General features: G+C 41.9%; 1 protein-coding gene and 1 long non-coding RNA gene across 2 annotated transcripts in view; both read left to right on the top strand.

Moving 5' to 3' along the window:
- The first annotated feature begins 7700 nt into the window (after positions 1-7700).
- On the top strand, positions 7701-8485 carry LOC122335502. Its single transcript, XR_006248973.1, has 3 exons — positions 7701-7781; positions 7935-8031; positions 8374-8485. It is a non-coding gene; the product is annotated as an uncharacterized LOC122335502 (long non-coding RNA).
- A 6626-nt stretch (positions 8486-15111) lies between these two features.
- cacna2d3a (calcium channel, voltage-dependent, alpha 2/delta subunit 3a) overlaps positions 15112-27728 on the top strand; it is a 115343-nt gene continuing 102726 nt past the window's right edge. The window contains 2 exon segments of the mRNA XM_043233407.1: positions 15112-15656; positions 16125-16206. Coding sequence (XP_043089342.1) covers positions 15562-15656; positions 16125-16206 — 177 coding nt within the window. The 5' untranslated portion in view covers positions 15112-15561.

Genomic DNA, 27728 nt, shown 5'->3' with positions numbered 1-27728 from the left:
CCAAAATAAGGCACTAGCTGGCCATTTGCACCTTCCACTTCCAAGAGGTCATGAAGGGGTTTAATCGTCTGTTCTGAGAGGTGTTGCTTGTAAAATGACTCAGGTATGGTGGTAACTTGCGAGCCTGAGTCAAGAAGACAGTTGACCTCCTCCCCTCTTACAGTCACTTGAGCTGTGCTCTTGACACCAACCAGCTGGTTGGGGAGTCTAAACAGTGGGTCCTGCTTTGAATATTGTAGGCTAGAACACGCTTGAGCTTCAATGTTGTGCGCTGGTCTATTGATTTTGTCCTTCTTAACAGGAGTTTTGTCCTCATTGTTTATATCGGAGGGACACTGTTGAGAGGGGGGCAACAGGGGGCAATGTGCCCATCTTCGCCACAATTAAAACAGTACCAGGGCTTGGGTTTGTATGTCTGTTTCTTTTTGGCGTGTCTTTGCATGCCTGTATCTGTGTCGTCTGGGTTTGACATTTTGCTCTGATGCTTCCCTGCAGATCCCTTGCTGTTAGCTCCTTTTGTCTTTTTCTGTGACATAAATGTAGTTAGTTGGCTTTGCAGGCTTGCCACCTGCCTCCTCAGATCCTCAATAGCACTGATGCTACTCACGCTCTTCTCCTCTGGTTCACCAACATATGCACCATGAAACTGCACCTGAGCCTTTTGTTTCGTGATGCCAATGTGTTTTTTCATGCGACTGGACTTTACTTGCTGTCTGTCTTCTTCAGAACGAATCATTACCAAGAGGTCTGAGAACTGGGGTGGGTTACTCTTCTTTTGCTCTAGTTGCAAGGTGCTGAGCAAGGTGTTATCCCAACACCCCCTGCAGAATTGTTTAAGGAGATGTTTGTCCACTTCTCCGTGTGCAACTCCCCCTCTTTTTGTGGCTCGGTTTAAGACTAGCTGGAGACGATGAAGGTAAGTGGACGGTTTCTCGCCTGAGTCTTGGAGGGTGTTCAGGAATTGAGCAAAAAGCTCCTCTCCATCTTCCACCGTACCAAAGGCTGAGTCTAAAAGCTGTAAATAGGCTGCAGGTGGGGACTCAGGCCGCAGACCTTTAACTACATCAGCTGCTGGAGGGAGCAAGTTTTCAAGGATGTTTCTGGATATTTGCAGGGGAGACATACTAAGATCATTTTGAAGCAACTCAATATGTGTTCGCCATGTGTCATAATCCGTTTCATGGTTAGGTGTGGGAGTCTTTCCTGAGAAGGTGCGGAGTCTCACCTGGGTTTGCATGTGATGGGCAGAGTCCTGCCTCCGTACGATATGCTCAACCACGACCTTCTGAACGTCAGGTGGGTTCACATCACTTAATGAAAAGGACGGTGCTCTCTTTGCATTAGTGAGGGTGACATGATCAGTGGCAACATTGTTGCTCGGTATATCGTCGGAAAATGAGGTGTGAAGCTGTGGCTCTTCCTGAGCAGGCGGGGATAAAACAGTGGTCTCAACCCGTGTGGGGGAGGAACCTTCAGCCATGTGTTGCAAGGCCTCAACATCTTCCCCGATCTGAGACATCATTTCTTTCAACACCTCACTATAGTCCTTCCCGCTCATCTTAGCTAATCGTTTGAGCTCAGCTAAGTATGTCTTAGTAGCATTACTTCCAACCTTGGTAGCGTACGTGCTACTGAGTGTCTTGACTTCATAGAGAACAGGGGAACTCCCTTGTGTCGTGCGTGTACGGTAAGAGGTTCTAAACTTTCTATAGCTGAACCACTAGAATACTCAACGATCAGGTTTTGAAAGAACTCAGACTGTGAATCATCAACCAAAAGGACTCTATCGATTTTACCATACTGTTTTAGAAAGTCCATCACTTGTTCATCTTGTTCAGCTTCCTGAGTTATCCCACTAACAATAACTGCGTTTGGAATATTGACACCAGATTTTTGTATGAAATCCATACTGGTCATTATCCCAATATTGATGCTCAAATCAATTGGCTCCTGGCTGGCTCGCCACTTCTGTAACCAATTTTAACGATATAAAAGTGAATTACAGTATAATAATAGCCTTTACTAGTAATAGACCCTGGACCAGAATCAGAAGATACCAAATTCGACAGGAGCCACGGTATTGAGCATCAAAAATGAGACAGACACAAGAGTACAATTGAGTAGCCACTCTTATATTGTTTACACTTGACAGTTTGTACAAAATGTGAAATAAACCCCCAAAAGTTACAAAAATAAAAGTAGTAGTGTGCACACTAGAAAATAAAAGAATGTCCGTTGGGCCCTTAAACAAAAATAAAAAAATAGTTCCGGTGTATTTGCTGTAGAGGTTGTACAGTTCACCTTGTTCCAAAGATACTTGTAAGGTAAGTATTATGTGCAGGTGGATGGGGAAATCGGTGCTGGACTTTCCTCAGTGGACTTGGCTCGCCATCGAAATAACTGGAGATGTTGGTTCTGGACAACATCCGTCCTACAAAAAAAACCTGACCTGCAGACCGGGTCAGAAAATTTACATTCAATACCATTCATTCTCAGATGCATCAATCAGGATATAAAATGTCAAAAAAACACAACCCTTTACATGTAACTTTGACATAAATCTTTGTCTCTATTCAAATATCAATATATCTTCTGTCTTTCCGTTGTACAACATTCAGTCTTAAGTATATAAATTCTGAGAACTTAACATTAAAGTGCTCACACATTTACCTGCTGTTCATATGAACAGTATTTTAATCCTACTTTTGATAAATAACCAATAACATTCAAAATATAATTTATCATAACAACATCAAAACCATATGCAAATAATAGAACAGTACCCATTCTGAGTTCAGAGTTAGAGGTATTACAGAAATGTGCTTCATTTACTCTAACACTATAGGCCTATTCATGAAAGAGAAATGCACAAAAAAATTACCCTCTAGTTACTTTAAACTCAGTAGAGCAGCAAGAATGTATTCAAGTAAATCGCATAGTGCTAGTAAAACATTTTACATTCATCACAATTTAAATTTAAATTGGCATTAAGAACTAAATACTTCCCTTTCTTATTGTATACACATACATCAGCATAAACTGATAACCACATTGTAAATATATTCAAAACGTCGCACCATAATGCACTTCAGTTTACTTATTACATTAATATCATTGTTTCCCTTCAACACATGGAAAACAAGGGATAATAGCACCTAAAATGCAACAGCTAAAATGGCGCATATCTCACCGTTGCTCCGGGTATATCAAGGTGTAACACGACGATGATGGACCTCGTGGCAACTTCCCAGACAAAAGGGCAAGTGGTTAGCCGACGTACTTCGTTCTATAACACGACTCCGGATCTTCGCGAAGTGTGCTCCGACTCTTTTTCCTTTTAGACAAACCTCCAAAATTTTGTCCTGGTTTTGACTCCTTGCTAACACACAGCTACCCCCGTCTCTCTCGCTATGATTATTAGGAAAAAAAAACGGAAGAAGCTGCACCCGTGCCTCATCTCTGTGTCGACACGCTGAACGTGACTTGCGTAACCTCTGATTGGCTGCTGAGGCTACCTACACCCACGTGGGAATACGTAAACTGTGTGATGCATACAATTGCGATAAGTGAACTAAAAAATCCGCTGATATGAACAATTAAAGATACAGAAAATAAACAGTATCTCTCTTTTTTTTTCCTTTTTTAGTGAACTCAATTATAATATTAATGGGTCTGTTATACCTGGTTACAACTGCCACGTGAAAGCTCACTGCTACAAACTAGGAAGAGTTAGAGACAGAAGTTGTCCTTGATGGCTTTACAAGATGATCAGCGGCTTTCCTGTTCATCATTGATTCCCCTGGGTGTTTCATTAAAAGAGCAATTTCTGAACACGGCCATCTTTTTAAGTCTTTTTAAAGATGTTGTTTCGACCGTGTCCTCTTGGTTGAGGTCGTTACCTCTCTGCTATTGACAGCCACGATCCCTGCCTTCTGTGTCTGTGTTCCCTGCAAGCTGAGGAAGCTTTCATGGAGGGGTGGTGCTCTCTGTGTGAGGCACTGCCTCTGATAGACCTGTGATCTTGCCACTCTGCTCTTCAGGGGGGAGAGGCACCTTCTCCTGCTGCCCGTCATTGGGTTCTCTACCGCGAGCAAAGTACTGCCTACAGGCGTTTTGGTGATTTGATGGTTACAGTGAGAGCTTCTCTGTCAGTCTCATTCCCACAGACCTCTCGCTCCTCTCACAGCGGCTGTCCGTCTGACTGCCCAGCGATTTGTCTGGCCTGTCTCACGGTGGTCCTAGTTTTGCATTTGGTGCACCACTAGCAGACCATATGTCGATCACAGCATTGAGGGATGGACTATCGTTGGGCGAGGATGATGACTAAGCAGGGACGCCTCCTTCGGGGGCTGTGGCTTCTGCTGAGGCAGATCCGGAGCTGACCCAGTCGAAGTCAGCGTGTGGGCCCCTAGCAGGAAGGAAGAAATTCTGTGCGTACTCGTCCCACGGGTACCCCCAGCCCCTCTCCACCCATTATAGACAGCCACTAAGTCTTCCAGGAAGATGACAAGATGGGTAGCCCAGTGAGACTGCTTTGCCAGGGAAAGGATCTTCTGTTTCCTTCTGTTCCATTCTGCTACCCATAACGTCATTAAGAGAGCACTTTCCTTGTCCTCCAGGTCTTTGGACTCATGGGTCGGTAGTGAGCAACGCAACGCTTCCTCACTCTTTAAGCCCACCGTTGCCAGTCGCCAAGAGACCACGGTTAGGGGACGCATCGCTTCACCACATGTCTCTGACAGGTCCTTCAGGGGACTTGGGCAGTGTTGCTGTGAGGAGCCAGAATGCAATGCTTTCTGGGCTTCCCAGTGTCACATTGATAATTTCAATAGTGCCACTTGTACGGAGTCTGGGTGCTTGGTTTGCTCTTCCCAACCTGTCACAGTGGCTCATTCAAATGGTCTAACTTGGCTATGCGATTCAGTTCACCCAGCAAACTCCCAAGTTCAGAGGTAACCTCGAGACTTTGGTGGCAGTCCGAGGTGCTTCGGTCTTGTGCAAAGAGATTGCTGTCCTCCTGACAAAGGATGCAATTGAGCCGGTCCCTCCAGCCAAGATTGAAGCAGGGTTTTACAGCCCTTACTTCATTGTGCCCAAAATAACCTGGTGGTCTTCAACTGATCCTGGATATGTGTGTGCTGAGTCCCACACTCTCTCACTCTCGAAACCAGTGGTCTACAGCTGGAACATTCAAGGGTTCCTCTGTCCAGGGAAACAGTGGAGCCTGAAACCTGAGTACGCACCGGAATGGTGTAAGTCCAGTGGTACCTTGGCGTAGAGAATTCTGTGCGTACTCGGCCCACTGGAGGAACTCGCTCCAGCTGTGTTGATCATCGGAACAGTATGACTGGAGGTCCACTTTCCTGGATCTTTCTCTCAGACTGGCCATTAGTCTGTGGATGATAACCAGAAGAGAGATTAACAGAAACACTGGCAGGCTCAAAGTGAAGAAACACTTGTTGGAATAACTGTTCGGCTGTCTCCATAGCAGTGGGCAAACCTTTCAGAGGAATGAGCTTGCAGGATTTTGAAAAAGACAATATTATAAGTTAACCAAGATTAATGTTTATTTTGCCAGGCAAGAATAGTTTCCAAATTGGTATAATTGATAAACATTTGCACAACTGATCAGCAGTACAAAAATAACACAAAACAAAATAAAACAAACTTAAAAGGTCATTATACATGGTCTTTAAAAAGTACATAGTGTGGTGTATGCGGACACACACCACCCTACGGACCGATCTGGCTACAGAATCGCGCCTTGTTGTGTTTTGTCACTTTTCTTATATACTCAGACCAGACAAAGAGATCCCAAATGTAATTGTAAAAACCTTTTGGTGTTTAGGTTCCCATGCTCCAGTGTCACACCTGGCTGGAACACGTTCAGAGACCCAAAAGGAGGGCACACCTCCTTCTCAACAGAACACAGTTCTACCAAGTTCTTAATCTTCTCCCTAATATAAGTGATTACTGTGAAATTGAGACCAATTTACCAATCGCACTGAGACCTTTCAAATGAGACCAAACATGAGAGTGAAGAAGACACATGATATATAATGCCTTATTCCTAATGAACTTTAAACCAAGTCTTTTGGGCAGAAGGAGCGGAAGCAGGAAGAGCAGAGGTGAAGAGGGTGTCATAAACACAACAGGGGGGGTGGTCTTGTTTACTCTCTTTTTGAAGTCCTTTTGTTCATTTGGATATCCCTTCTCAGATTAGTCTTATTGCATTTACAGGTTTTGATTCACTTCCTTACAGAGGTGAACTTATTTTCTTAATTACTCTTAAACATTCCAGAGTTTGAGAGTCACATAACCTGCTTTCTGGAACAGCCTCCAGTTGTGAACTGTCTGGGGGCAGAAGATGTTTTGCTCTGCTCATTTAAGTTAAAGAGCATATGTGTCACAATCTGGTCAAGGAAGCAGACACTGGATGAATTTAAAGGAAACTTTCTTTTAATATAATAAACTCAGGTAGCGGTGCTCAGCCAGCACATCAAACATAAAGAGAGCATTCATACACAACGTAAAGAAGGACGTTAACAGTTCTTTCCTTAGTAGCAGTAGATATCTCAGGAGCGGGTTTCGATCCAGCAGGCAGACAGGACTGGTAGTTAGCAGACGGGCAGAGAGAAGGATGACCAGAGTTCTAGGTGTGTTTCCTTATGATCAGTCGTGGAAGGACTGGCGTGAGTGTGTTTTGAAGGGTGGTTGGTGCATGGCTACAGGTGCGGGTAATTAGTATTCGGGGGAATGGGATTGTGACCAGGTGGTGTTTTCAGCTGATGACGGAGGTGTAGACCGAAGTGATGGTGTGACAATATGTTGCGTTGAATTCGGTTATTGTATATTGTTTTGAACTGTAGAGATCTGAGTGCCTTTTTCTCTGGATATTATTTTTCTGTTTATGGTTGAGAAAGTGACACGATGTGGTTGTAGAGAGAAGCTCTAGATGAGAATATAACATTAACAGTCTTTAGTCGTCTACACACGAATCAACAATATAGTTACAGGCAGGCAGTCAAAAAAAAACACACATAAGAAATACGAGATCGGACAAACTGAACTAAAACCAATGGGAATTAAATACAAAGTAAATGACAATTAACTCAAAACACCTGGGGCGGAGGTGGAGAGCCAAAGAGCCAGGGTGGCACAGGCAACCGATGTTGAGAAGGGGAACGAGAAGGATGCGGCAGAGCCAGAGTGACAGAGGACCAAGGTGGAGCCGGGGGGATGGATGGATGAATGGAACTAATTCCACATCACAGTACTCAACTTGTTCCATCGCAGCATGCTGTCTTGCCAGCTCACGCACCTGGTCTGACATAATTGGCTCGGGTCTAGCGGCAATCATCGGCTCTGTCATTCTCTCAGGTGATGGCTTGACGGTCGCAGCGGACTCCGATCTTTTGTCAGAGGTTGTGTAACCCAGATTACTAATGCATAAACAAGTGCATACTAGTACATTAACTCAGCAATAATATTAATTAAATAATAGTTGTTTTTTTTAAAAAAACAAAAAAACAAGAACCGAAACATAAAACATGACTGTGGAAAAAAATATATAAAATATCAAAGTTATAATTGTGACCAATAGCGCATTCTTTCACTTTGGCAATGAGGTCGCGGGTGAATGACGTCATAGGGGTCCGCGATCGTAAAATTTTTAGAGAGCAGAGGATTCACTATCGTTTCTTTTCCTCGTGAGCCTCTCATGTGAGCAGATGTGAGATGCAGTTTCGGAAGATTCAAGGCACCGAAATGAGAGAGATTAAGTAAGATGATCACATGTATATAAAGATATATTAGCTGTTAAACAGACTCAAGTAATATATTATTCACATTGTGATTGGCCCGATGTTGATAATGTCATCGAAACGCTAGCATGAAGCTAATATAACATGTGGTGCTAATATGTCTAACCAAAGGGTCAGAGAAGCTGAAGGCAATTGAGAGTGACGTCTGAAACAGGGTTCATCTGCAAATGTCCTGGTTCATTTGATGTACATGTATATTAGTTCCTTGGTGAGTTAATGTTTTTGTTTTTTTATTTTGTTATCTTAAAGCAGTCTGAATTTATTGTGTTTTATCAAAGGGTGCAGTACTGTTGACAAATATACCCTAATGTGTGAAGTGGGAACAAACATGCTGGCTGATAGTATAAAAAATATAAAAGTGTAATTGTATAACAAACAAACAAAAAAAGATATATAAGAAAGTACACAACAATTAATAATATCTTTATTGTTAAAAGAGAAATGATGCTTAGATGGACAATTTATTGCATCGTGTGCGAATGAATGTTAATCGATGTGAAATTGTTATCCAATACTAATTGTTGTTATTTTGTGGCCTTATGTCTTCAAGGCCAGGTTTTCTTCCCTTTGTTCTGCTCTTGTTCCATGTGAGTTCCTTTCCTGGATGAATCGGCTGAAGTGAGAACTATTCTTGAACTGTCTCAACTCTTCATATAACTGCGGTGTGGAGTTGGACTGGTGAGCCTCCTTTAAGCGAATCTTTGAAACCTTTGCGTGAATTTCACCGGTCTGACAGACACAGGAACTAAACTTGCACACCTTCAACTGGTAGGAGTGAAATTGCACAGTTCACTTTGTCCTGATCTGGAGTGGAGACTAAAGACTGAGATTACCATCAATTAATTGACAATTGAGACGTAATTTCTGAATCCTCAGTTTTTTTTATCAGTTCAATTAATGCTTTTGTGAAACTTGGGTATGTCATTCAGAGAAATTATACTTTGTTTTATTTGTTCATTTTCCTAATTATAAGTCTGTGTTGTGTATTTGGTTTAAAGGGATCACTAAAATAAAATCTCATTCAAATAACTTGTTCACTTCTGCTACATTCTCTCTCTCTCTCCTCGGACGAACCAAACCTTTGCACTAACTGGTCTATCATCAGAGTAGGTCTAAACCTTACATTACGTATCACGGGTTACAGTTGGCACTGGCACTAGCAGTAGGGAGCACTACCACTGAGCCACAGGAGAGATTGAGTAGGACCCAAACGAAACACTTCAGACAGAATCTCAAAAAAAGTAGATTTATTAAACAAAAGGTTGGCCAGAGGAAACTAACAAAAGTTCTTCTCAGATCGAGACATTTTAACAAAAGAAAAAAAAAACAGGAGAAAATGAAAGCTCCACGAGGGGAAAAAACAAAGCCAAAGAATTCTAACAAACAGAGAGATGAACTCAGGATAGCTTACTTCAGGTTGCTTGGGAAGAATTAGAGAGCAGGCAGGAAACACAGGGTGAAGGCTCAAAAACCAAGTGAGGAACCCAGGCAAAATACACAGCTTAAATACACTGAAACAAGGCACAGGTGGCCTGAGTGAAGCTTAACAAGGTCACACAAGGAAGAAATAAGGCAAAAGGGAACACAGGGGACCTCTAGAGGCACGGAGACACAACTACAGCAAAGAGGATGTGACAGGACCCCCTTTAGGAACGTCTCCTGACGTTCCTTCCAGAACCCCCTGACCTCCGGGTGCAAAATTCCCGAATCAAACTTGGGTCCAAGATGTGCTTGGCTGGAACCCAGGAGCGCTCCTCTGGCCCATAGCCCTCCCAGTCCACCAGATACTGTAATGAGTTCTGGACCCTCCGGGAGTCCAGTATCCGACGGACTGTGTAGGCTGGCCGGCCATCGATGATCCTGGGAGGTGGAGGGGGTCTGCGAAGTGGAGCAAATGGAGAAGACAAAACTGGTTTTAGCAATGAGACATGGAATGTCGGGTTAATTCTAAGTGAACGGGGAAGAAACAAACGATACGAAACAGGGTTTACTTGCCTTGCTATTCGAAAAGGGCCAGTGTATTTCTGGGACAGCTTCCTTGATTCAAGCCGGAAAGGCAGGTTTTTGGTGGCCAAAAACCAGACTCTTTGACCAACTAGTAGATTAGGGGCTGTCCTACGGTGGCGATTAGCTTGATGCTGGTATCTCTGGGAGGTCTGAAGAAGGGAATTCCTAGCTTTCCTCCAGGTCTGCCGACAGCGTTGGACAAAGCGCTGGGCCGAGGGAACACCGACCTGAGATTCCTCCTCTGGGAACAATGGAGGGGTATACCCGAACTGGCATTCAAAGGGGGACAGTCCAGTGGCTGAGGAACGGAGGGTATTGTGGGCATACTCAGCCCACATGATGTAGGTGGCCATACAGCGCAGGGTGGTCTCCAGATCCTGATTTATTCATTCTGTTTGGCCATTAGATTCTGGATGGAATCCAGACGATAGACTGACAGTGGCCCCAATCAGCTTGCAGAAGGCTCCCCAAAACCTGGACGAGAACTGGGGCCCTCGATCTGAAACAACATCCAGGGGAATTCCAAACACTCGGAAGACATGGACCATGAGGAGTTCGGCCATCGGCATTCGGCCATTCGGCAATTTGGGCAGGGGAATGAACCGTGCGGCCTTAGAGACCCGGTCCACAACCACCAGGATGACCGTGTTTCCCTGGGATGAAGGGAGTCCTGTGACAAAGTCCAGAGAAAGATGTGACCATGGTCTACAGGGAATGGGTAAGGGATGGAGCAGCCCCTGAGGTCGTTGATGCATAGACTTTCCTTGGCTGCACACAGGGCAGGCCTCTACATAGATCCTATCATCCTTCTTGATGGATGGCCACCAAAACCGCCGTTGGAGGAAGTTAAGAGTGCGAGCTGTCCCTGGATGGCATGTTAAGGGAGACTCATGACCCCACTGCAAGACCCGGCCTCGGACAGAATGAGGAACATACAGGCATCCCACGGGACCTCCTCCTGGATCTGGTTCCTGGGCATGAGCCTCTCGCACCACCCTTACCAGGTCCCACTGAAGGGGAGCAACGATCCTAGACCTCGGAATAATCGATGCCAGAAGCTTCTCCTGTGTCTCGGGAGAGTAGGCTCGGGACAGGGCATCTGGCTTGATGTTCTTGGTGCCAGGTCTGTAAGACAGAAAAAACTGAAAACGATTAAAAAACAGGGACCATCGGGCTTGCCGAGGGTTCAGCCGCTTAGCCTGCTGGAGATACTCCAGGTTCTTGTGGTCAGTCAGAACCTGGAAAGGATGCTGAGCACCCTCGAGCCAGTTGCGCCATTCCTCCAAGGCGAGTTTAACTGCGAGCAATTCTCTATCCCCCACGTGGTAGTTGCTCTCAGCAGCGGACAGGCGATGGGACATGAATGCACAAGGGTGTAACTTCGCATCCTTACCCCTTTGTGACAGAATGGCCCCTACGCCCACCTCAGATGCATCCATCTCCACCACAAAAGATATCTCAGGATCAGGGATAGAGAGGATGGGAGCAGAAGTAAAGCGGTGCTTGAGATTCTTGAAAGCCTTTCCTGCCTCTGGACCCCAGTAAAACTTGACTCCTCCTCCCTTGGTCAGTGCCGTCAGGGGGGCCACTACAGAACTAAAGATTTTAATAAACCTCCTATAAAAATTTGCGAAGCCAATAAAACGTTGTACCTCCTTGAATGTGGTGGGAATAGCCCAGTTGAGGACAGCTTCGACCTTCTTGGGGTCCATTTCCACATGGCCAGGGGTGATGATGAACCCGAGAAATTGAGCCTGGGTGACATGAAACTCACATTTTTCGGGTCTTACATAGAGATGGTTATCAAGAAGTCTCTGGAGAACCCTACTGACATGCCCCTCATGCTCCTCCAACGAGCTAGAAAAAATTAATATTATCAAGATATACAAAGACAAATTTATCAAGCATGTCCCGAAGAACATCATTTATCAGTGCTTGGAAAACGGCTGGTGCATTGGTGAGGCCGAAGAGCATTACCAGATACTCATAATGTCCTGTGGGAGTGTTAAAGGCTGTCTTCCATTCATCCCCCTGCCGGATCCTCACAAGATGGTAAGCATTGCCAAGATCCAGTTTAGTAAAAACGGAAGCCCCTTGTAGTAGCTCGAAGGCAGTGGCCATGAGAGGAAGAGGATATCGATTCTGGACTGTGATCTTGTTGAGTCCCCAGTAATCAATGCACGGCCTAAGACCCCCATCTTTCTTCCCTACAAAAAAGAATCCCGCTCCAGCTGGGGAAGTAGAAGTACGGATGATGCCGGCTGCCAAGGACTCCTTAATGTAGGTATCCATAGCTTTGCGGTCAGGGGAAGACAAGGAGAAGATCCGACCTCTGGGAGGACAGGAGCCAGGTAGGAGCTCAATGGCACAGTCATAGGGGCGGTGAGGTGGTAAGGAGGTGGCTCGAGACTTGCTAAACACTGCTTTGAACTGATGATAAGAACTTTGGACAGATCAACAGACTCTTGAAATTTAGAACTATGGACTGAGGGATTCTGAGGTAGACAGGTGAGAAGGCAAGTAGGGCCCCAGCTCAGAATGGTGCCAGCGGACAAGTCTATTCGGGGGTCTGTGCAGCCAGGAGACTCTAACAGGAAACTCTGGTGAGTCAATAAGATAAAAGGTCTCCTTCTGCTGGTGTTGATAGATGGCAAGTCGTAGGGACTGAGTGTTACTCTGCCCGGTTTCAATGATCTGCCATCCAATGCTGTGACTGCCTGGGGATGAGGAAGAAGTTGAGTAGGACCCCCGAGTTCCTTAGCCAAGGTTAGATCCAGGAAGTCACCCGCCGCACCAGAATCGATCATGGCCTGGACCTGATGTTGGTGGCCCTCCCAGGACAGAGTGACAGGTACCGCTAGCACGGTGTTAGCAGGAGGATCTCTTATTTTCCCCATCACAGCCCTCCTGAAGCTGGACGGGGACCACCGTTTCCCGAGAGCTCGGGACAACTGGAGCGGAAGTGGCCGAAAACACCGCAGTACAGGCAATGTCGCTCCCGCATGCGACGTTCCCGCTCATTGAGAGAGAGTCTGGAACGTCCCAACTGCATGTCCTCAATGGAATTATGGTCTACTTCAGGGACTGGGGAAGCCTTGGACTCTGGATTACAACCTAGGGAAAAGGATCTGTTCACAGGTACTTGGGAGTGTGACACCTTGCGGCGGGCCATCTTTTGCTCTCTTAGCCGATTGTCCAGACGGATGGCCATCGCAATTAGGGACTCGAGATCAGTAGCAGGTTCTCGGGTGGCTAACTCATCTTGAAGGGGCTCAGACAAACCTCCTAGAAAGCAGCCCATCAGTGCCTCGTCGTTCCACCCACTCCCTGCTGCAATGGTCCGAAACTCAATGGCGAAATCCGCAGTGCTGCGAGAACCTTGATTAAGAGTAAGCAGGCGCTTAGAAAGCTTCTCGACCACTGACTGGGTGATCAAACACTTGCTTAAATTCTTCTTTGAAGGCTGTGTAGGATTCACAACAGGCATCCTGTGATTGCCACACCGCAATGGCCCAGGAGAGTGCCCTGTCTGAGAGAAGGGTAATTATATAAGCGATCTTGGCACGATCTGTTGGGAAACTTGAGGGTTGGAGCTTGAAGATCAGAGAGCACTGAGTGAGAAAACCCTGGCAGGAGCTAGGATCCCCAGCAAAGGGCTTGGGAGGTGGCAATCTGGGTTCTGCAGCTAAAGTGGGCCTGTGGCAACTTGGGGCCGAAGCAGCGGGAGATACTATGGCAGAGGCCGGTACTGTGGCTGGGAGTCGGTCAAAGAGTTGGTGAATTGAATTCATAACATCAGCAAGAAGCTGAGAGTGTTTAGTCATTAGCTCCTCCTGATGACTGAGAACAGCTTCATGACGTTGGAAAGACGACTCGTGTTGCTGCAAGGAGGTCCTTAGAGGCAAGTGTCTCTGGGTCCATGGCTGACTTGGTTTTTCTGTCACAACGCTGAGCCACAGGAGAGATTGAGTAGGACCCAAACGAAACACTTCAGGCAGAATCTCAAAAAAAGCAGATTTATTAAACAAAAGGCTGGCCAGAGGAAACTAACAAAAGTTCTTCTCAGATCGAGGCATTTTAACAAAAGAAAATGAAAGCTCCACGAGGGGAAAAAACAAAGCCAAAGAATTCTAACAAACAGCGAGAGAAGCGGGTTGAAGGCTCAAAAACCAAGTGAGGAACCCAGGCAGAATACACCGCTTAAATACACTGAGGGGAAACAAGGCACAGGTGGCCTGAGTGAAGCTTAACAAGGTCACACAAGGAAGAAATAAGGCAAAAGGGAACACAGGGGACCTCTAGAGGCACGAAGACACAACTACAGCAAATAGGATGTGACAAGCTACAGTATCACATCAGATAGTGGACTATAGATCTCCCAAGGAGATTACTCTCATTATCTGCTGTAGGAGCAGAAAAATTATATAAACTTGTTAAATGATCAAACAAAAGACCATGATCGGTCTACCAAATTAAATAAGCCAACTAAAAGAGGTTCTTCCAGAAATCATAGATCGTCTTCCTATTATTATTATTAATTTGTCAATATCATTGGGACATGTCCCAAAATCCTTCAAACTGCCTGTTATTAAGCCTTTCATTAAAAAACACAACTAGATCCTGAATTAGTGAGTTATAAGCCGATCTGAAATCTCATCAAAAGCTAATTTGATGGGGCTACTTCTAAAACCTCTAAATTCAGTGGTTTACAATGTGCATCCATTTCCCCTTTTGAAGCTCTTACACTAAAATCACAAGGAATGCTACAAAGAGGCATATTCCACAGTGAAATCATATGCTTATAAAAAGAACACTGCCTTAAACTCACCAGCAAAGTGCAGCACAGTTCTATAAATAGTCTAATCTGAATGAAAATGAAAACTGAATGAAACAAGGTGACATCAGCTTCACAATATAAGATTGGGACTCAGTTTATAGAACATACTTTTTTTTTTAGTATTACAATGTAAGTTTAAATTCAAATGAAGTAGCCTACCTACTCAAATGGCATGCGATTTTAGATACACTGATTGTTTTTTTCCCTTCTATTACAGTTATTGTTCTCATAATTGTTGCTAATACTAATACAAGTTCAATTATAAATTCTTAAATTATTTTAAATGAATTGTAGCGCATATACATTAAGATAGATAGATAGATAGATAGATAGATAGATAGATAGATAGATAGATAGATAGATAGAACTACATGACTAGCTGATTGCTGAGGAGTTAGTATTTCTCTGAGTATTAGAGCGCATCTTTAGTCACACAGTAGTTGTGGTGTAGTCTCTTTAACTCATTCACGTGTCTTATCGTTTTCCGTTTCCCCGTAGTTGTTTAGTGGACTAGTTCGGCATCGATTCGCATGGCATCATCTGATAGCGGATTTTCCTTTGAAGAACAATAAAGGCAGCAGCAGCTTCTCAGAAAGCGGACGCAAGAGAAGACATGACACGTCCTCGCATCATCGGTCCGTACTGCTCTCACCTCTCTCTTTCAGCGCCCTTGGTTTGAGTAAAACTGCAGTACGACTGGAGTATATAAAGCATGACAGCGGCGCCTTTCCTTCAAAAATACATTCACGCGCTACCCTTGTTACATCTCTGACTGGAACGCACTCCACGCGACACGTCCGCGCGAATATTTGGCGTAAGCTGTGTTAAGCGGCAGCTGAGTTTGTTGACAGACTATTCTTCATCTCTTCAGAAGCTCTGGACATCATTGCAATCATGAAGTGTGTTTTACATTGTGTATTTTTCCTCCTGCTGTGGATTACAGCCGGTACCAGAGTGTGTGCGTCTCATCAAGGAATTCCCCTGTCAGTGTAAGTATAATTTTCTTACATTTCCTATTTATTATTTACAATTAGTATGTGTTAATAATAGGCTAGATGAAATAGGATGTTTTGTGTATTGTCGCTGCATTGATTTTATACAGTTATTGCTGACAGAAAGAAATATATATTTTTGGTATTATGTCCCAACTTTGTTATTTGCTATTACTGCTCTACAAAATGAACTGCATTAAAATGAATCAACCAAAAATATTTTAGATCACAATATGCATTTATTTATTTCTTTAACCAGTGCCTTATGATTTTAAAATACACTTCATATAGATGTGTGATGGGACAAATGCAGTTTATATGATGCATTTGCTTAAATACCATACAGATTTCAGATATTATAATTATGCCTGATTTCCAGTTAAACAAGTTTTTTATCTCCCATACCCGAATTAGTATCCGTTGTGTCATATTAATTTTCTTGTCATTTAATTTCCTTTTTTCTAGTGTAAAACTTTGGGCTTCAGCGTTTGGTGGAGAAATTAAATCCATTGAGGCCAAGTATTCCGGCTCCCAGCTGTTGCAAAAGGTAAAGTGAGCTGTGCTAAACTGTGCACTTAACACCATGAGCAGAACAGCGCCGAAAAGTATATCATGATATTCTTTGAAGCAGCATATTATTGTCATGCTATATTAATGTGGTAATCATTCAGTAGCATGGTATTTATCAAAGTATTACCATCTAATACCAACACTGTGCCATGTGCTTCTTTTTAAGGGTCACGCGTTATTTTTGGTTATAAGGTTTTTGCTCCTTAACACACAGAAAAGTGAGTTTGCTTCTGTTCCCGCAGTTACATATGAACACACACGCAAGTACATCAACATTCATACTCAAACACACAAACAATATACGTCAATTAAACCATCCACAAGCAGCAAACATGGTTGGGTTTGATTTTTTTTTTCCTTTTGCATTGCTAGCTTGCCTCTTTTTAACAGCGAGGTCAGGGTATCGCTGAGATCAGCACTCGAGGCCTGCGATTATGGAAAAGCATGTTTCTGTGTGATGTTTCTGTAATGGAGCAGATGGATGTCTGTGAGCATGATTTTGCCAGTAATATTTTCACCATTGGGTTGGTTGTAGTTCAAATTTCAATATTAAGGAAAAGCGACTGTGGAATGTTTGTGGCATATGTGCATCTGTGTGTGTGTGTGTGTGTGTGTGTGTGTGTGTGTGTGTGTGTGTGCTACTAAGTAAAGAGGATGGGAGCCCAAGGGGCAGATTATCTGTGTGACGGTTTTAAAAAGAAGAAAGAGAACATGCCTGGTGAGCAGACAGAAAAGCGGCGAAGAGAAAAAACAGAGCAGAGGGCAACAGAAGAGAAGAAAGCAAAGAGACATATGACAGGAAGCCCAGAGGAACAAATGTGCATGGAGAAATAGGAGAGGAGAATGTAAAGCAGAGTAATGTGAATGAACTGGTGTAAGTGTGCCCTGTGGCTCCCTTCCTCACTTATTGTGTATATGACCTCATCAGCTCAAGTGCTGTGGAGGGGTTCTGGACGGGCGATAAGGAGAGCAGGTCCAACATCGTTTGCAGAGGGTTGTGTCTTTGCTCGAGGTGCTCCAGACCTGGAGCAAAACAACTACTTAAAAACAGCCACAGGAAATGCATGTAGGGAATCCTGTTGGACTAGCGCTATATACATTTACGTTCATAATGTACTTTACTCAATCATTTCTGTTCAGATTTGTTTTGTTGAGAATTTAATTTCAGCATGTGCAATTTCATTTGGGATTGTAAAGATACGGTAACTCTGTATCTTTTTATGTTTTTCCCTTGATTTAAGCTTAAAAAAATCTCCCATTAACTTCTTTCCTATTTAGGATGTAATCAACAGCTGAGGGTCAAGACAGCATCAAAGCAGTTTTGATGTTGCACTTAATTTGCACGGAAGAAAAACATTATTTAAAGTTACCTCACCTGAAATTTCAATGCTTTGCTATCTTCCAAGCCGTGCTTTTTTGCTAAAGGAAAATCTAGTGCTTTGTTCTTTCTTTGCTTGTCTATTATTTTCGTGTCTTTCATCTCCTGTGTCTTTCAGTCATCTTTCAGTCTTTAGCTTTTGCCCTGCCTCTCATCCATTCCCTTACATCTTCTCTCTTTCCCTAAAACTATTGTTTGCATTAAATAAATTTGTTTTTATATTATCTGCTCTCATTATCGTGCTTGTGTCTAAATTGTGCATCATCATCATCTCCATCACACCTTGTACTGCTCAAGCTCAAATTATGCTTGTATTGGAAATTTCTCATGTTTCAAGGTTAAATCAAGGGAAACAATGTGTGTGTGGGTGTGTGTAACAGGAAGTGAATAACATCCTTTCCTAATCAATATATTGTACTTATTCAGTTTAAAATGCCCACATATGATCATCTAAGATATTGAGATTGTTACATGTTATAGTCTTTAACACATAAAAGAAAATCGAATAGTTCTTTCTATGTAATGACAAGTTGGTCCAAATGTGAGAAAAGCAGAATTCAATTTTACGGTATTGAGTAGAAGTCTATGCTGCAGCTGAAACTCGCTTTGCCACATTTGTTTGGTTTTAATCTGCCTGATTTTTCCTTATGTGGTCGATGGAAATTAATGACATAATTGTCATTCTTGGGTGAACATAGGCATGGGTTCCCAAACATAAGAAGAATTTTATCTGAATTAGAAGAAATAAAGCCAATAGTGTTTAGTTTACACCACGTTTGTATTGCAAAATTGAAATATGTTTAGACAAAATCTGAAATGATGTCATGTCATGAAATCAGTATTGACAGAAATTGACATGGACAGCATTTATCCATGTCCATTCAGGTAACTCAAATATGAGCACTAGGCCTACTTGTGTGTTTAAAAGACAAAGACAGATGTCTTCCTGCATGTATAAAAATATACATTGCTTTTACAAATCACTGGTGTCCACTATAGTAGAATAACATATTAGACATTACAGCCAATGAGGTTAAATTTAAATAATTTTAGCAGTATGTAAATGCGTCTGCATGTGTCACAGAACCTCTGTGTTTTTGTTTCGTTCTCCAGTTTCCTGTTCAGGGTTCTGTTCTTTGTACGTTGAAACTCAGTTAGCTGGATTTAACAGATTTAACCCAGTTAGCTGGATTTAGCAGGATTAGAAAATCTGCCATTTTTCAAATCATCTCAGATGTATTAAGCAAGGTATGAAGAACAGAAACCACTTGCTTTTCCTTATTTTTCCTGTTCTTGTTCTTTAATTGATTAATTATGTACTCCCCACCTGTTTTCAGTTTTCCATAATTGTGTCCTAATGTTTATAATGCCATTCTGCTTAGTTCTTTTTGTCTGTCCTTAAAGTGTGCAAAGTAGACTCCTGTTTGACTCCTGTTCTGTTTTTATTAAAATTCACGTTTATTGGAATTCTGTGTTGTACTTCTTCGATGAGGAAACACATTATGTTACATTATGCAGATGAGGTTAATTCACAGTATGTCACCATTACACCACTGGCAGAAATATGTCTTTAGCCGCAAAAAAATCCCATTTAAACGAGCAAGAAATATCTGTATTCAGCAGGTCGTCACATTAATTTCATATCTCACTGGATTGAGCTTTTGAAGACTTGTGATGTCCTGCGTGTAATATTCTTTGTAAGCAGTCAGCTGTGATAGCCAGGCGACTTGATGCAGGGTGTGAGTTTATCATCACAAAATACTACAAAAGCAGACATTGTACAGGCTGAAATTTTTTTTTTGTGAATGATGTGTTGATGTGATAATTTTTGCCAATTAGTGAATGACACAGATGTTTTACCATCCCATAGGCTCTGTAGATGAGGGACTGGCATGGTAATATACATGGCAATGTTAATGTGTCTGCTCTTAGCAAAATAGATCTGTTATGCTGCTTCTATGGCAGAACAAGTACCATGACTTGTTTCTGCCAATACATTATATTTATCCAGTTAAAATTATCATGGCATCATATTGCCCTCATGCTGAAATACGTCTCATAAAAATGCCTGTGTCCAGATCTTCAATGGGTCAGAAGAGTCTGGTACACCGTGTTGATTTGCTGCAGGTTTTGTCCACAGAGGGCAGTGTTTTTCAGTCTGCACTTTGGCCCTGCACAGTGGACAAATGTACTAGATGGGCACATCACTGCTCTGACACGTTTTAAATTGTAGTGTCCTTCTCTTTGTGGTGTTTGCAGAGGCCACAGAATTCCCTCTCAGCTTGACTGCTGGTGATGTTCTTGCCACATTCTGGGTTTCTTTTCCCCATAAACAGGATCCCATACGCTCATGTCAGGCTGCTTGGAGACTCCAGGAGTGCAGTGGTGTGTGTGGCATCGGCCACGGCAGGGACTGTAACAGAATAATTGTCCTTGCGTTGTATCACTTGGTCTGTTTATCTTCAAGATGTAACAAACATTTTAGTGGAAAATAAAACCATGCATTATGGCAATTATTGTCTTTCTGTTCCCAAATGTAAGAACTTTTATTAAGGGGGAAATGGATCAATTTGCAGCTTTATTGAGGGAGTATCAGAGTCAAACAAGCAGAGCTCCATCAATGGGATCATAATCAACAGAGGCAATCCAATAGAATAAACAATAACCAGGCTTATGTTGAGGCAGGTGGCTAACAGGGTGTAGAAAACAATAACCTACAATAGGGTCACAAAAGCAGGTACATACCTAGGACTGAGCTTCTTACAGTGGAGCTGGAGATGCAGATCTCTTGTGGAGAGCCAGACCCACTGGCCAGGAGTATAGGTGGGATTAGTTCTTCAGTGGCGCTTGGCTTGTTCCTTAAACTTGGGAATGGCTTTCTAAAGGAGTATGTGAGCTGTGTGTTCTCACTCCTCTGTAACCAATCATTTACAGCAGGTAATTCTGATGGTTCTCCAGACCAGGGGAATATTGGTGGTTGAAACCAGAGCACACATTGGAATGGTGTCAGATCAGTGGAGGGTTTGCGTCCGTCTGATTAAACTGTCAGGAGAGCGCATCTGCTTAAACGTTCTTTGAGTCTGCATGATACGTTACTTTGAATTTAAACCATATGAAAAACATGTATCATCTTGCCTGCCATGAGTTGAGGTCATTAGCTTAAGATACTATAGATCGCGGTGGTCTGTGAGGACTAGGAAGGGAAGCTTAGAGCCCTGGATCAGGGTGGTGAAGCATTCCTTGAGTTGTTGCAAGGCTTGAGAAGAAGAGGGTGACCAGGACAGCAGCTGCCTTTCATCTTTGAGCATGGTGGTGAGTGGGGCAGCAATGGTGCTTCTAATGGTGCTTCTAGTTTCTAAGAAAAAACCTGTAGAAATTAAAAACTCCAAGGAAGCATTGGAATTCCTTTATGGTGGTAGGCTGAGGTCAGTTAAGAACCTCCATTACCTTCTTGTTCCATGGCAACCCCTTCAGCGCTGGTGACATATCCCAAGAATTAAACAGTTTGGTGGAACTCACATTCATCTTGGTCTACAGTTGATTGTAAATAAGATGTTAGAGCACTGCACAAACATGTTGCACATCTGAATCCAAAGTCATTGATATAAACTATGACTCATCGATTTAGCATGTCTTGAAAAACATTGATGATGAAAGCATAGAACCATGAGGGACGTTTACCCACATTTGAACAGCATCACCAGATATTCATAGTGCCCAGTTTTCACTCATACAACGCAAAGTTATTGTAGGGCTTCTGGGACTGGGGGTAGAGGGTAGCAAAACTTAACTGTGTTCTCATTAAGACTACAGTAGTCGATGTAGGGATGGAGACATCCATCTTTTTTCTTAAAGAAGAAGCCAGCAGAAGCAGGTGATGTTGAGGGCCTAATGAAGCCTTTTGTTAACTCCTCCTCAATATACTCTTTCATGGTCTCAGATTTGGGCTGGGATAGTAGAAAACTCTGCCTCTAGAGGGATGCTACAGTCACTGGGTTGATAAGGAGGAAGTTTTGAGGCTTTGGGTGATGGATGTGCACTCCTCATTCTTGGCTGGGATGGGCAAGGTGGACTGAGGAACAGGGAGCATACAATGTTGTATGCAGTACTCTGACCACTGACATCTGCTTGCTAGTCCATGAGATGCAAGGATTATGTTTCTTCAGCCAGGGTAGACCAAGGATGACAGAGCTACAGGGAGAGTCGATGGTGAACAGACAAACAGCCTCAGTGTGAAGTGTGCCGGTCTTCATGATCAGATCCTTGGTAGTGAATTTGAAATATCAATTTGACAGAATCAATCAGTGCAGCGATGTCAATACATTTATCATCAAACAATATAGAGACAGTAACTTCAAGTGTATTCTGAGAGCAATGATTGAGACTCACTGTACAGGCAGTTCTAGTAGGCAGGCGTGAGGCTTTCAGATATCCAGCTTGTCCACAGTACAAACACAGTCAACTATGAATTCTGCTTTCTCTTTCCTTAGAGGTGAGATGAGTGACTCCTATCTGCATGGGTTCAGGAGAAATCGCGGCAACTGCACTCAATGCGGGAATGTGCCGTGGTGCTTGGCTGGAACATATCAGATTATACATTTGAATAAAAAGTTAAATGAACTGATCAGTGTTTAGGAGCCTGGGAAGAGACATGACTTGGAGCTGAGCATAGCCATAATTACAGCCCACAGTGGAGGCAACGGAGGAAGGAGCCATGGAGGAAGGATGGCCGCCAGCTCCAGGCCACAGTGGAGCCAATGCGTTGAAGGAGTGAGGTGGAGCTGGAGGGAAAGAGGAGCCTGACAGAGCTGGAGAGAAGAAGGGATGAGGGGTAGACGGAAAAGTGGAATCAGGAATGGATGGGAGGGTGGGCATTTCTTAGTCTCCTGAGCTTAATTTAGGAGGGCATTCTTGAGGAGCAAGCACTGGAAGGCACACTGGGAGCGGGAGCACTGAAGGGAACACTGAAAGCACGAGCAGTGGAGGGCACTTTCCTGGAGCAGGACGGGACCAGTGGGAACTCAGTTGTAACATGCTTCCTTCACCGTGGCATGCTCTGCATGCTCTGTTGCCAGCTCTCGCACCTGATCTGACATTGTAAGCTTAGGTTCTGAGGCTGTCGCTGTGTGTCCCTTGGGCTGTGGCTCTGGATCCAGATTGGGGCTAGTCATCGTCCAAGAAATGAACAGTCATTGGGGTAAGACATCCGGGAAAATAAAATATGGTCAAAAAACGCAGAAAACAGACGCTAAAACAGCTGCTGCCCCAGGTGTTGCTAAGTCGTAATTGCCCACAATCAACGTTTAAAAATTCATATTTCAAAGCTAAAAAAAACTTCATCTTTACAGAACATTGTTGCGTATGGAACATGGTTAGTCACAGGGATGAATACGGTTTATTAGGTAGTTTAGCACTTTTTAAAATTTTACTTTAGCATCGGATCTGTATTCTGTATCGGGCTATAGTGAATCTCAGGTATCGTAACAACTGGCTTGCTGTACATTATCCAGCTTATTACAAAAATCTAAGTTAAAAAATCTGAATACAAAGCTTCCATGAAGAACTAGCTAGCGGCAAGTTTAAACTAGACGGACATTTAAGGCATAAGGTAAGGCACAAGTTCCGAAATGATACACATGTAACTAGTTAACACTGATGATCACATTCTGCCAGGTTACATTATTTGACTGGTTAGAGTGTTGCTCAGAAATGACTTTATCACACAGCTGTAAAAGAAGAAGGGACTGAATATATATATATATATATATATTGTTTTATGCATTTTAATTAGTTGTAAAATCTCAAATAATTCAAACAGTTCTATTCAAATGTATTTGTAAAGTGATTTCATACACTCCTCACAACAAAATCAAATTGCTGCTTTTGAAATTAATGGTGGTGCTCTAATAGTTGAAGTGCAGAAGTGATGTGTAGGCAAAAGCACCTAAACACCCCCGTACTGTAAAAATAGTACCACCAAGGCAAGCATACCAGTAGAGTAGAACATTTTAAAATGTTAATTACTTGACATTCTGAGGTATAAATTCATTATGAGTTATTACATAAATGCCTTTTCAAATATATAGGGTATAACCATGCTGATTTAGTAAAACAGGGATCCCAACCTTTTTCCACATGACATACAACATATAAAAACAGTTTATATAAGTAAGCAGCAAATGTATGTAATGCATAGTGAAGAGAATAGTGCTCAGGAAGGCACACTTGTAGCTAATGATGCAGTCCATATGTATTGTGCATATCAATCAATCAATCATTTTTATTTATATAGCGCTTTTAACAACACAGGTTGTATCAAAGCACTGTACAGTATAATGTAGAAGAGTACAATGACAGGGATGTATAATGACGAGAGTGAACAATTTGTTATTAAATGCAGAGACGGTCTCTGTAATCAATTCAAGGTTAAATCACTAGAAGTTAAGTGTCCCCAACAAAGCAAGCCAGAGGCGACAGCGGCAAGGAACCAAAACCCCATCCATAAAGAATGGAGAAAAAAAAACCTTGGGAGAAACCAGACTCAGTTGGGGCCAGTTCTCCTCTGACCGGACGCCCAGCACTTAACTTCCAGTTCAATTTTAAACACAGCTGTGTCAGGTAGTGTAAATGACTTAGTGTGTGTGTGTGTGTGTGTGTGTGTGTGTGCATCAGGATCTGGTGATCTGTCCACGGGGCGCATCTGGTCTCTGATGAACATAATCTCTGGGTATGTTGCTCTGTGGGCATATGTTGATTAATGCCTTTGATAAATGGTTACCTTTACTTGAACGATATTTAGTGACAGAGAGTGATTTTCAACCCTGGTGTAATGAAATGAAATTATGAAATGAAATCAGAAAGATTATTTGAAAAATGTAAATAATAAAATAAAATTCCAAGATGATATAAAATAACATAAATGAATGAATGCAATTATGGCAATTACCAGCTACACTGGTCAGACAGAACATTGTAGCAAACTTAACAAAAGTAGTTTATTTTAGGCAATGCCAAGTAATGATTTAGAATTTGTTTATTTTAGCATCCATCCAGAGTAGTCAGATTAGCCTAAGCAGAAATGTGTATTTCCTGGTGTTTTATGCCTCATGCATTGTCATTTTTAAGTGAATAGTTTGACTATGCACCATTTCCAAAGCCTCTTCAACACACCAGCTTGTTGGTTAATGGATTTCATCACACCCTGTTCATGGCCCATTAACTATGTTTCTCCAGGGTCTCCTCCATGCCTTTTTTCATGCAAATTGTCTTTCACTTCCATTTGTTCAACTCTGCTGGAACACCCTCTTCTGAGGCGAAACAGTAAAAAGTTAAACTATCTTCCTACTACAACAAAATCACACTGTCACTGATTAGTAGGTATTTCAAACCATGTTTAATCACATCCAAAAGTAAAAAAAAAAGTATATGTGTGTGTACTGTGCAGATTTATTCTGTATATAAATGCATATAAGTACAGTATAAACATTATATACTGTATTATATATGTATTATATATTTAATATATAAACATTTTTCTACAATATTATTTGAAGTAAACATAACACTCACAGTTTCTGCCAATCCCATATTAATCTTAAGGACCTATATTGTATTATTGCATCCTTCATGTCTCTAAAGATTCTTTAGTCTTACCAGATTAATTAAAGACTGATGCTTCTCTCTGAAAAGACAGCAAGGGTCCTACTCATCCCAAAGCAGATACTTTTGCCTTTTGCTCTCCTTTGCATGTTAACAAGGAGGTTGAACCACTATTATTTTATCAATGTTCTTGGGGCATTTTTGTACCTTGATTGTGGTAGGACCCATGTTGTCTATGGATGGTCAGAAAACTCTCTTGATTGCATCATCTTAATTTGTTTTTTGAACAACATGAGGTTGGGTAACGACAGAATTTTCTTTTATTTGGGTGAACTGCTTTAAAGGGGCTGCTCATTTAAAGGTACCATAGAATGCACTGATATAGTATTTTAAACTGTTCTCTGATTTCTACATAGAAGAAATATAGCTTTGGTAAGGGCAAAAAATTCTAAGATTTCTCGCTAGGATTAAATGATATTTTATTGGCTTATTTGAAAGGGTCATGAATAATAATGTTGAGCTCTGCTTATGTCTGTAAGGACCTCCCTGGGAGTTTTTGTGTAGAGAACATTCCTGTTCAAGAACAAGACGGCAAATACATACTTGCAAACTGCATATTGTTTTTCATTGCTTGATCAAACATTGAACAGTCAACTAAAAGTCGGAGCGTTTGTCTTATTTAAGTCAGAATTATCCATGACTATTTTTGTCTTAATCAATGAAAACTGATTACGTGTAGTCTAGTCAATGAAAATTGTATTTCAGTCTCTTTTTAGTAATGCAAATCTATTTAACCCAGTCAATACAGTATGAGTACCTAGTAAACCATTCTTTTAGCCAAACCCATTTCAAACAAGGTTATCGTAAGATGACTTCCAGGAAAATTTGATATAAACTACACTTTTCAGATTAACAAAAGATTAGATGTGGAATAAAAATATGACATGACTCATTAAGTAAATATCATTTATAATTGTTACCTTATAGACCTATTCCAGACATGAAGAAGATGCTCTGATTTGTATTTACAACATTTAACCAACCAAACATATTAGAAATACACACACATACATTTAAATAAAATAAATAAAATAGCATCACATGACAATGCCAGAGGAGAATGAACACATTCGAGTTTAACAAAAAGAAACGATGTGATTTAATGCTTGAGCTACAATAACGTACTAAAAATCTGCTAAAGTGCAGATAAAATGTGTTTGTCTGTTAATTGTATTGCTTGTAAACTGAAGTCAGATTCTGCATCCTAAAAACCATTAAAGATATAACACTACAGATGGTTTGGGCCTTTTGAAGCACTGGCTGCATACAGTGGAATAAATAATGTCTATTACTGAACCAAATAACTAACAGTCTCAGTCTCTTTTTCTGTGTTAGACTTAACTTTATGGCCCTGCATGGTACAGCACGATACAGCTCACTTTTTTTTGTCCATTAACATAGTAAACTTTGCATCAAAGATATTTTTTAAATGGAAAAAGGACTGTAAAAGTATACAACCAATACATGACTAATTTAAAGATTGAAAATGAATGCACGAGTAATTGCAAAAATACATCTGCTGCTTATAGGCAGATACTTTTTAATGCAGACATTTAAAAAAAAATGGTTAAATATAATAAAAACACACAGGTAATGCAAACACTGATCTATTTAATGCCAACCTAACATGATTGTATTGTTAAATTGTACAGTTACAGTTATGAATTAGGTTATCAAAAAAAGTTCAAACAAATGCAGAAATCTCTGAGTATCTGAGCAGCCAGAATCAAATTAACTGCATACAAATACAGTGAAAAATCTGAAAATGTACAGTATTGCAGATTTGAGTGGTTTGTATTTGAATGAAGAGTTCCCTGTGGACGTACTAATCACTGAAGCTAAACTGCATAATTAACAGAAGAAATAATAAAGCAATCTCTGCGTTGCATCTTGTTGAGTGTTTTCTCATGTCTTTAATATACCACTATCTGCTTTTTAATCCGAAAAACATTATTTATACCTATCTATGAAGTTTCCCCTTGCAGTAAGTGTGAAAGACACAAGACTGGAAGTATGCACACACTCGCATTGCCAAAGCTCACTGGCCCGATCGTGTGCACCGAGCCCATATACGACAGATTGGTGATAGGCTGTCCTCATTATTAAGGAGAATGATGAGTATGGCTTTATCAGTGGATTATTTGAAATATCTTATAGTCAAATTGAGACGGTCATTAATGTACAATGTATAGAGAAAAGAACTAAGGACGCAGTTTTGAGGAGGTCCAGTGTTGTGGATGTAATGCTACCCATCCTTACTGTCTGTGGTCTGTCACTTAAGAAATTGTATATCTAGCGGATGAAAATAGCAGCTGTTTTCCAGAGCATGGGGACTGTCAGCAGTTCCTATAAGCAGTGACTCAGATTGAACAGAAAACAGGAAAAATCACCAGATCACAGTTCCTGAGCAGCCTTCCAGTGATCCCATCTGATCTGGAGGCCTTACTTGCCTCACGTGACCC

Source organism: Puntigrus tetrazona, unplaced genomic scaffold (assembly GCF_018831695.1).
Source record: "Puntigrus tetrazona isolate hp1 unplaced genomic scaffold, ASM1883169v1 S000000798, whole genome shotgun sequence".
NCBI classification, from domain to species: Eukaryota; Metazoa; Chordata; class Actinopteri; order Cypriniformes; family Cyprinidae; genus Puntigrus; species Puntigrus tetrazona.
Note: the sequence above shows the minus strand (reverse complement) of the source record. Positions and strands in the feature narration are given on the sequence as shown.